The 11,141-nt window shown below is 38.7% G+C and overlaps 1 protein-coding gene across 1 annotated transcript; it reads right to left on the reverse strand.

Moving 5' to 3' along the window:
- Nucleotides 1-2,364: 2,364 nt before the first annotated feature.
- On the reverse strand, nt 2,365-9,993 carry LOC132168450 (squamosa promoter-binding-like protein 1). The gene is made up of 10 exons (XM_059579438.1): nt 8,895-9,993; nt 8,390-8,571; nt 6,568-7,133; nt 5,759-5,833; nt 5,563-5,670; nt 5,347-5,464; nt 5,104-5,245; nt 4,781-4,931; nt 3,381-4,007; nt 2,365-3,031 (listed from the first exon to the last, which is right to left on the reverse strand). Exons 1-10 carry the CDS (start codon nt 9,494-9,496, stop codon nt 2,588-2,590), a joined length of 3,015 nt encoding a protein of 1,004 aa, XP_059435421.1. The 5' UTR covers nt 9,497-9,993; the 3' UTR covers nt 2,365-2,587.
- Between the last annotated feature and the right edge of the window lie 1,148 nt (nt 9,994-11,141).

The following is an 11,141-nucleotide window of genomic DNA, read 5'->3' on the forward strand; positions in this document are numbered from 1 at the left end:
TTAAAAGCTAGGGAAATTGAATACAGATGATCTTCCACATGTTGCAGGTGACTGTTGAGATTCCTTATGTACTCCTTCAAGCACTTTTGTTCTCCACAATCACATATCCTGCAATAAATTTCTACTGGTCAGCATATAAAGTGTTTTGGTACTTCTATACTGTGTTTTGTACGTTCCTCTTCTACACTTATTTTGGTATGCTGCTCGTTTCGTTGGCCCCAAGTTACGTAGTGGCTTCGGTGTTCGCAAATTTCTCGTACACCATGTTGAATTTGTTTTCAGGGTTCCTCATACCCGGACCAGTTAAGCCAACTCTATCTTTACTTGCTCTTGTACATTCACATACACTTGGCCTATCATCATGAAGTTCATTTATTAATTTCCAAGTTGCATTTTGTTTATAAGAGTACAACTGATTCGTTTGGAAATAAGATTTAATTCAACTTATCTGACTGGGATAAATTTTCTCACGCAGAAAATTCCCAAATGGTGGATTTGGGCTTACTGGATTTGCCCGACTGCCTGGTCCCTAAATGGTTTCCTTGCTTCACAATACGGTGACATGGAGGAGGAAATAATAGTACATGGAGAGCGCAAAGCAATCAATGCCTTTATACAAAGTTATTTTGGCTACTACTATGATAATTTAGATTTTGTAGCACTTGTTCTTCTTGCAATTCCACTTGCCATTGCATCTGCTTTTGCATGTGCCATAGCAAAACTGAACTTTGAAAGAAGGTAATTTAAGATGCTTCTCTCAAGTTGTAATATGCAACTTTGACCTTTATACAAATTTGTTTTGGCTATATTACTATGATAACTAGCTGCAATATGCATCATATAACCTCAAGCTAACAATGCACATCCTACACAATCCAAACTGAACTCGATTCTGTACAAATTGCATCCTCTGCTTCTAACCTGTAGTATCTATATGAATCAATATACAAATCAAAATGAACCTTCTATACAAGGATTCTGTTAGGAATTACCTAGATACTGCATAACATCAAATTCTCTCTAGTTCTTTGAAACTTGTCCTCAACAATAACCCTTGGTCTGATTTCCCATTTAATCTGCAGAACAACCTTTTCTTCTGCCCGAAGCTGATTTCCATGCCTTATGTCATTTCTTTGTTTCCAAATATGTTAAATAGCAGCACTCTAACTTGATCTGCAAAAATCAGCTTTCATTGTGCTGCTTTTTAATTTCTGCAGACTCCATTGTAAAATATCCTCCCAATCCGTGTGCACTTCATCAACTAAACACAAATGTAAGAGTTCTTTCCAAATTCTTCTACTGAAACCACATTGAAAAAAGTGATGCTTTCTATCCTCAATACAACTTCGACTGAAAGAGCATGTAACATCTCCTTTATAACCCCATTTCAACATCCCCATCCCCCTGTTGCTAAAGAGTTCCTTACAGCTAGCCAATGAACAGAAGCTTGCTTTGAGATTGCCATAGCAAACCAAATAATCCTCCACCAAGGAACCTTTGGGAGCTTCACCCAAAGAGCTTCCCAAGTGTCTGCATTGTTAAGTATTCCTTTATTTGATACATCCCATCTAGGTTGACCCTCCACTCCAATGTTAAGCAAAGAGATTTGCTCTGTATAATGACCAGGTTGTCTGAACATGCCAGCTGCCAACTCCATCTCTTCTCTTTCAACACACTTGAGACTACAGCTTCTAAACTACTCCCATCATCATACACAGTTCGAAAGCCATTTTTGTTAAGGAGAATCCCATATGGATGCAACTGTCAAACCATAGATGAATATTCCGCCCATCTCCTTCCGCCCATCTCCTACCTTGAAATGCAAAAACTTCCCACCTGTATTCCTTAATTTAAATAATTTGGAAAAACTTCACTTACTATTTCTGATTTTTTTTCTCGCTTTTATAATCATACCCTTAAACTTTAAAAAGTGTCAATTTAGTGTATTCGAATCATACACACACCTAACACGAAATTAGCGAATTAGGGTTTGAAATCTGACTCATTTAATTAAATTAGTTAAATTAAGATTTACCCTTTTAGTCTTATACTCTCATGCCTCAACACGATCCAAACCGATAATGGTAACCCATTCCTCTTCTACCAGCATGAATGCTTTTTAATTCTTGGTTTCACTTTTCCTTACCAACTAAAACCTAGAAGTTAGCAACCGTCAAATATATTGCCATCTTCCCATCACCAAGCAAAAGCATGAGAGAGAGAGAGAGAGAGACATCTTTTCCATGGAAAGAAAACAACTTCCATCTCCAAATACATTTTTGCTCCTTTACTCATCCTACCGGGAAAAATCTCAGAAATACGAAGGGGAACCCTTACACAGAGAGAGAGAGAGAGAGAGAGAGAGAATAGAATGCACTTATTTGAATAAACACTATAGATGATAGCCTGAGGGAGAGTACACTGGACAGTGAACACTGTAAGTATGTCAATAATATTATTCCACCCGAGACCCAACCAAAGCTTGGGTTGTACAGGAAATCTCCTCTACGTACAGTTTATATAAAACGCATAGAATTACAATTACAAACACCTATCACATATTTATGAGAATCAGGGTTAATGCACCTCAGCATGTCCCATAGTCCAACAGTTCCCACCTGAAGGGGCGGAACACATACAGAACTTCAGGTGAGCTTTTGAAGAGAAGTGCCACGCAGACACACACCACAGCAATGGTTACCATTGACAGCATTACAGGCCTGTACACCAAAGACCTGCTTCTTGTTCCATAAGCCAGTTTTTGATCACAAACCCTGCACTGCTGCTGATTTCGTCTCAATCCAGCCCTTCCAATCTCAAAGCTGCTTGTCAGCTCATCATTTTGCTTCTGATTTGCACTGCAGTCTGCGAGAACACTCGGAATCTCGACCACCACATGCCCTGCTGCAGATCTCTTGTTAATTTTCCTCTGCACAAGGTGGATGTACGAGTAATGGCCACGCAAGCGAGCATAATCTTCTGGTGTGGAACCTGTGCTGTCACGAGCACTCTTCCATGCTTCAATTCCCACCTGAATCAGACGCACCCATATTGTCATATTTAAGGTGAAACTAGAAATTAAAGGAAAACCACAACAACAACAACAAAAAAGAGAGCCATTGTCTTTACTTAAGATATACACACAGATATATACATAATATAAACGTGTGCTCGCACAGGCGTGTAATTGCTATGTTCAATTTCAACAATTAAATAATAGAGTCGAATGGGACTGACTTGTGTTTTTTGCTGAAAATACTTGCAATCAAAAATATTTTCCGTTAGAAAACATTTTAAGTTGAAACAAAAACACAGCCTAAATTTTGTCCAAACTTAAAATAACTTCTTTTCAGAAATAAATTAGGCAGAGGAAATTTTACCATTTTGGGATCATCAGTTAGGGCATCCAATACATTCTCAGAACCATCTTTACCGGCTGCAATGTGAAGTGGTGTCAAACCTCCAGGGCCTACAACATCTGGTCTAAACAAGAAGCTTCCATCGCCTGCACCAACCAGTGCCTTGTTTTCTGACCTCAATTCATCTGAAACTTGATATCTTAAAAGAAGCTCCACCAGTGCCCTACTATTTCTCCTTACAGCTCTGTGAAGGAGACCCATCTCCACAAATGCAAGATTCAAGGAAGGATGCTCTCCTGTACCCACAGGTCCATCAAGCAAGATGCCCAGTAGTTTTCTCACTACAGCACACCAATCATGGTCCATTGAGAACTCCATGAGCCACTTGAACCGTTTAAGAGGAAAGAGGTCTGCATTAGGATCCAAGTGACCCAATCTAGATTTCAACTGACTTCTATGAAGAAGACAACCTATTTCATGGATGAAATCCAACGCTTGATTTTTTGCTTCCATTCTCCCAGCTTCCCCAAAATCTGCATTCGTTTCATGGAACTCCAATGCACTCTCAAGGGCACGGATCTCTGAGCAAACATCCTCCTCTGCAACTATAAAAGGAAAGAAGCTGCTGCTATGGCCATGATCATCAATCTGGATGAACTCAAGAAAACATAAACCTCAGCTTACAGGGATGGGCATTGTGTAGAATTGTACACATACGCTTGAAATATCAACAAAGATTAAACAGCTTAAGAACTAAGAAATTGTCAAAGCTAGTCAGTGTGTATGAGAATATATGCAAACATAAATGTGTATGCCATGCCTATAACAAAGAAGACATGTATAGAAGAAAGCCAAGAAATATGCCCCAGCATATTTTAATCAATTCTCCACATTTTCTTAAAAAGAATTTAATAAAGAAACAACAGTTAAACAGGATGATAGAAGCAGTCATGATTCCAATGTCTGCCTTTTTTCTACTATTTTTACCATAAATCCATAGCTACCAACCAAAATATTGACAGAAGTAGTGAACAACAGCAAATCCATCTTCTACATGCTATTCTCTAAATATGATAAATAATTAGCTAATAAACAGTAATAGTGAAACAATCAAGAATGAACTTTGCACCATCAATGATACATGGGCCCCATATGTTCCCGCACCCAGATAGAGGAAATTATTGCATAGTTACTGGATAAAAAATTGATGAATGGATGAAAAAACATTATTAGGGATGGAATAATTGCATTTACTTATTTACAGCATAACGGCATAATGACAAGGTAAAATGGACGAAAAAACATTATTTACAGCTGACAATTCAGAAAGTTATAGAAGTAAACCCAATTATTAGGGATGGGGGGCCAGGGGGTTGGTCAATGGGCCAAGAGGGATGACAAGAAATAGAATATAACAGCACCTCAATGAATCCTCTTCCATTCACTGCAGGAATAGAGCAAGAAAAGTTGATGCACTGGAGCTCATCATCCCCCTCGAAGTAATCAAGGTTTTCTGTAGAATCATGAGTATTTTCCACAACCAAATAATTCCCATCGAGTGCACAGAGTAACCTGGAAAAAGATGGGACATGAATGGATCTTTAGAAGCACACTGGTCCAGTATAAAACACATGGATAAGGAAAAAAAGTAAAAGTAAAAGTTCTTATGCAGCTTAATACCACTTCTAGGGCATTGGGATTCAAGACTGATACAAGAAAGATTCACAGGCATGATGATGGATACCTTGTGGCGGGCCGAGTGAGGTTAATGCCTTTCACTAAAAATTGAGCTCTCTCAGATGCTGATATCGCAATAGGTTTGACACTTAATATTTTACTATAATTGTTACTTCTGAGAGGTAAGGATGTGTCTATGACAACCTGACCTGCAGCACGAATAATTTGGTAAGAATGCTAAATTGTGCATACCAGAAATGTGGCTATCCCACACTAATATAGACACATTGCTTAATTAAATTTGACAGACCATTGTAAATAAAGGCTATTTGTTGCTGCACCCTTATATAAACCCATCCAGTTCTCCAGAAAGAGTCATCTGAGACATCCAGAAGCCTATTCAAACTGGAACTCAAGTCATAGCAAAGCTGTAAAAAGCAAATCAAGACTTATAAGGTCAGAACCATTGAGAAACACACACACAAACATAGACGCAAATTAGCAGTTCCATGCACACAAAGCTTACTTCCTCCCATGCAGCCTCAGCCTGTCGTAGATAAATTGTCAGAATGATACAACCAGGCCTAATATAGCTCTCAATGTCAGTAGGACTGTGCGATAACCAGTCAAGAATCTGGAAGTTCAAAAATTTTACATAATTCAATCATTAAAGGAGGGAAATGCAAAACAATTGTACTCATAAATTTTGAAGTTTAAACTACCTGTGCTCGCAGTACAAAAGGCAAATCATTTGGATCTTTCCCAAATAGTTTAAATACAATTCTGTCTGTGCGGCTCTGAAATGGTGGTGGAAAGCAAGTTAGACGAGGGTGACCTCTTGATGCCATAAATATAATTAAAAATAAAAAATAAAAATAAAATAAATAAATATAAGAAGAAAAAGAAGAAGAAGAAAGAGAAAAAAAAATGCTTCATTTTGGACCAGCTTTAACACTAGGGGAAAAGTGCAAGTTATTCATAGGAAGACAGCAAACAAAAGTAAGTATGAGAGTCAGTTACCTAGACCACTTAGACAACTTCAGATTCTATACAAGGACTAGTAAACAAAAGATTGTGAGATGACAACAGATGAATACAAACTCATGTCAAAAGGATATCTAATGGCATGGGTCCTAAACACAATCACAGGGTGCTGAATATAACAACATTAAGCAACCTTTGATAATGAATTATAAGATATCCCGAAAAAGAGGCCGCACAAGGTGTAGTTCCCAACCCTATCCAACCCTAGGGATTAGAAGTGCACTTCTTAGTTCCATTGAATAGAAAATTCTTTTATTATGTTTCTTTCCTTAGCTCTCCCCTCTTATAACAAGTTTGCAAGTTCTCAGACCAACTAGTCCAGAATGATACTGGCTAGACGCATGATAAAAAATGAGGCATGTCGCTCTTGCTTCCATAACACTATGCCAGTATTACATATTTAGACACAATGATAGCGGTTAAAGTGGGAAGGGGAAATGAGAAGGTATGTATATATGATGAGACATATTCTGGAGCACAAATATACCTGCGCATCTCCACTTGAACTTGAAGGTGACTGGGCAGACACTGAATCTGAATGTCCACTGGTTTGAGGTGGACTTGACTGATGAGAGTCAAGGGAGCTAGTCCCCACTGTCAGAGGGACAGGCGACCTCTCTACATCCTCCATCCCATCATCTAAGTCAATGTATGTGTCATTCAAGTCAAAATTATTCATCTTGTTCCGCCCTGCAGTACTGTCTCTGACTTCTGAGTAAGCTGGAGGACTGTTCAGAATGCAGGGTTTTGAAGAAGAGGTAGTTTGTATTTCCCCATCCCTAGCATCATCTACACACAGGCCTTGCCGTGGCATTTCAGCTCCAGGTACAGGGTGATGTTGTTTAAAAGGCCCTGGAGGGCCTTGAGGACCATTTGAGAGTAGCGTAGAAACCAACTCGGAGTTTCCAAGTGGAGTCCCAGCATTTAGTGAATTAGGAGGTTGCCGCAAAATCCCAGATATGTTTTTCCCCCCATGTTCACTGGCTTGGCTGGCAATGCTCCTTAGAAGATGAGACAGCAGATCCTGATCTGTGGTTTGGTCTGATCTGTTGGCTACAGTTCATGAAAGGCAAAGACACTCATCCCATTAATCATGCCAAATATATATCACAAAAAAATATATAGAATAAAATAAAACAAGAACAAAAGAATCACTGCTGCATCTTATCCTTCTTCCCAAACAAGTGGTTATCGGGAGAAAGTAATAACAGTAAAGAAAATACTTTCTAGTAATTAGTGACTACTTTAGCAAGGTGAATTACAATTTCAAAGACCACCAAGACTCATGTGTCAAGATTGCCAATTCAATCAGCGTAACATCTGCCTACTTTTATATTAATTCACAATCAATCTCACAATACTGGATAATGTGCAATAATAATTGCATGTGCTATACGTGCTTATCATCTGATAAAAGAGACGAAATTGCATCTAAGCGGTAATATCTCTCAGTTGGCTTGGTTGGCAATTGATGTGAGATAGAATCCTCATAATTATGCTAATTAAAATAAAAATGAAAGATAAAATAAAAGTGCTAGGTGAGAGGCAAAAATATTTGGTGGGAAAGTTAGAGCAAAGATTGGATCCACCGTGTGGAAATATATATTTAAACAGATCCTTTCAATTTGGAATCACTTAGCTATAGCTGTTGCTCGAGTAAGACATCATTTGCAGGTTAAAATCAATAGGAAGGCAAATCCCCAAGTATGCAGGTTAAAAACTTCAGGATTTGGAAGAGATCGGCTTATATTTAAGATGCAATTTTTAGATACTCTCACATGTCTTGGCCTCTTTATTTCTCTCTCACTTGAATCAAAGGCAAGGTTCATCACCAGTATTGCAAGTTGAGAAACAATCCTATATCTTTCATCCACTCAATTCTTTATTTGGTTCGTCACCATATGCTTCTATATTGAGACGATTTAATCAAGATGTAAAATTATTGAATTAACAGTAGTTTTCCTATTATATTAATAATCTCCACTGTCAACTATTAGAACTTTGTTTGTATAAGTAAATGCAATTTATTAAAAAGTGCAAAACGCACAACTCAAGTATACAAAAGAAACACCTAGCTAGAAGAAACTGTCAACTAGCAGACCTACAAACAGTTCATTCCCGCAAGGGCTACACAGGACGGAGAGTAATTATGTGTGGAGAAAGAAAAGTTCAAAGATGTATCATCATATCCACCATTATTGCAAACAACATACCAAGCAGCAAAGCAAGATTATATCAAAGAATCAGACAGAAAAATTCAGAAGGGATCAGTTTTTTTTGTTACGGTGCAAGTGTGTAGTGTCACTTACAGTGCATGTTGGAAAGTATCCTCAATAGACTAATCAATAAGTAACCACTAGTCTGATCATCATTCAGTGCACTTCCATTAACAACAGTATCAGGATTTGTTTTCCTCCTCCGTTTATTATGGCCAGCCAAACGCCTTCGACAACTTCTCTTCCCTTCATCAAACTCTTGAAGTACATGAAACCTGCCAATAAAATTAACAAGAAGTCATTTAAACAGCAAGATTGCTCCTAAAATACGAATTTGCATAAAGGATGATATAACAAGGAACTGCAACCAATGGTAAAATTATCTTAAGCCAAATCTGCGCAAGGTGCAGGAGATCCCAAGAGCATTTTGAGTTGCAAATATCTCTGTAACCATTTATCATAATTCTTTATTGAAATTCGGCAACTACATATGTTTCATTTTATTACCAGGCACATTTTCCATGTGATGATAATAAGTGACTATGAAGATATCAACTGTAAATATAATTAAAAATGCATCCCAGAACTAAATGCTTACCTGCTACACTGCTGACAGAATCGTTGCATGATGTTTCCCACAAGTGCCTTACCGGCCTTGGAATGCATCTCACAGACCTTGTGCCGCCTGTGATAATCCTTGGCATTGCTCAGATCAGCTCCACAGTGGTCCACTTGACAAACAGCACGGTTTGAAGTACCCCCAGCAAACTTAGTCTTCTTTCCACTCGTTCCCTCCCAATTTCCTACTTCCCTCTCAGGTACCCGAAAACCCTGTCCACCAAGCTTCAAAGTAAGGTTACCCGGTTCTTCATCGTTCGAATTGTCATCTTCCACTACAATAACCCTCCTCCTCTTCTCCAATTCCCTCTTCCCTTTCTCAGCTCCCAGATTCACTTCATCAGAACATGATGATGAGCTATTCGATGAGCCCCCAGTCACCGGAATCCCAGACCCTAGTGGGAAAAACTGCTGGCCCACACTATCCGACGGCACCGGATTCAATTGGTGAGAAATAAAAAGATCCCCGTCCCATTTCCAGTTATTCAAATCCCACTCCGAATTCCTCTTCCCCACAGCCCGTAAATCCGCAGCACTCATAGCATATATATGATGAGCTCCATCTCCAAATCTAGCCTCCATGAATCAAACACTAAATTCCAAAAGATCCAAATCCACTAGTTAAACCCCCTACCAAAGAAGCACAACCCCGGAAATTTAAATCCGATTCCAGTAACAAAATCAGCGCTCAAGACCCATAATTGAATCAACCCCAAGTTTCAACTAATCAGCTTCACTTCTTCCCCAAGAGTCCAGAAACAATACACCAACACAACCATGGTTCCAATTAAGAGCAACCCACATACCAAACAAAGCTTTTAATCAACCACCAAACCCTCCGGAATCAACGGCCAAAAAAGAGCCCCAGAAACTCGAACTACGAACTACCAAATAAAGCTTTAATTAAGCACCAAACCCTCCAAAATCAAGCACAAAACCCCCAGAACCATGAGAGAAACGAGCTTTCCACATCTAAAACTGCACTTGAGTACTTCTTAATTAACAAAAACAAGTCATCTACAAGCTCTGGAAGAAAACATAGAACAAAGTACCATAATGTTTTTCTTTTAATTAAAAAAAAAAAGGTACTTGCCCGTTACTCGCGGCTCTGAAGAAGTACTACTAGATATCGACGGCGACGAGGAAGGCAGTGGCGTCGGAAAAGCGCACGAATCCCGCGAGACAAGTGGGCGAGGAATTCGGATGGATGATGATGCTGATGCTGATGAGGAAGATGTCCACAACGATGATGTGGTTTGAGACGGTATTGGGTATTGTATGGTGCACACACCCACACACTAAGAAAATCTTTAATAATAATCCTTCACCTCACTACATGGATCATGGGTGTGGGGGAGAGAGAGAGAGATAGAGATAGGGAGGGAACAGTGCACCCAACTCAGGAAATGGTAGGGCCTCACTTGCACACCGCGTGTCTCTCGCCCCCACTCACGACAATTAATAAAGATGCCTTTGTGTGAGTGTCAGTCAGAGAGAGAGAGAGCGTGTGTTGTACTACTCCTACTCCTACTCCTCCCCATTCCCCTCTTGGCTCTTGCTCTGTGTGTAACCATTGGGATTTGGGTGTATGCTTCACGCACTTCCATGGAACTGCAGCTCTTCCTCACACGAGCTAAATGATTGACGAAAATGGTTTCCATTTGTGATTCTTTACTTGCCAATCAGCATCGGTTTATTTATTAAGCCCCCTTCATTGCTGCTCATGGGCTTCTCTGGTTGGATTGTTGCCTCTATTGGAACTTTCCTATGCCTTTTGTATATTTAATTTCAAATTTATTTTTTTTTTAGGAATAACTTACTAAAACCCTTAAATTTTCATCCGATTTGATAAACTCCTTCTAAATTTTAAAATCTCTCAATCTGGTCCTTTAAATTTTCAATTGCAATTAATTTAGACCACTTAACTTTTAACGGCAAATCCTAAAATGACTAATATACCCCTAATTTAGACCCCTTTTAAGTCACGGTCAGATTTTAAAAAAAAAAAAAAAAAATTTGAAGCAAGGGTAAATTTGAAATTTTTTTAAAAAGCAAAGGGTATAAACATTATTATCTCTCTTTTAACGTTTTAAATTTTACTGAGAAGTCCAAATTGAGAGCAATTGAAAGTTCAGAGGTTCAAATTGAGATATTTTAAAGTTTAGAGGGAGGTTTATCAAATCGAGTAAAAGTTCAGGAGTTTTTAATGAAGTTACCTCTTTTTTTA

Source organism: Corylus avellana, chromosome ca2 (assembly GCF_901000735.1).
Source record: "Corylus avellana chromosome ca2, CavTom2PMs-1.0".
NCBI lineage: Eukaryota > Viridiplantae > Streptophyta > Magnoliopsida > Fagales > Betulaceae > Corylus > Corylus avellana.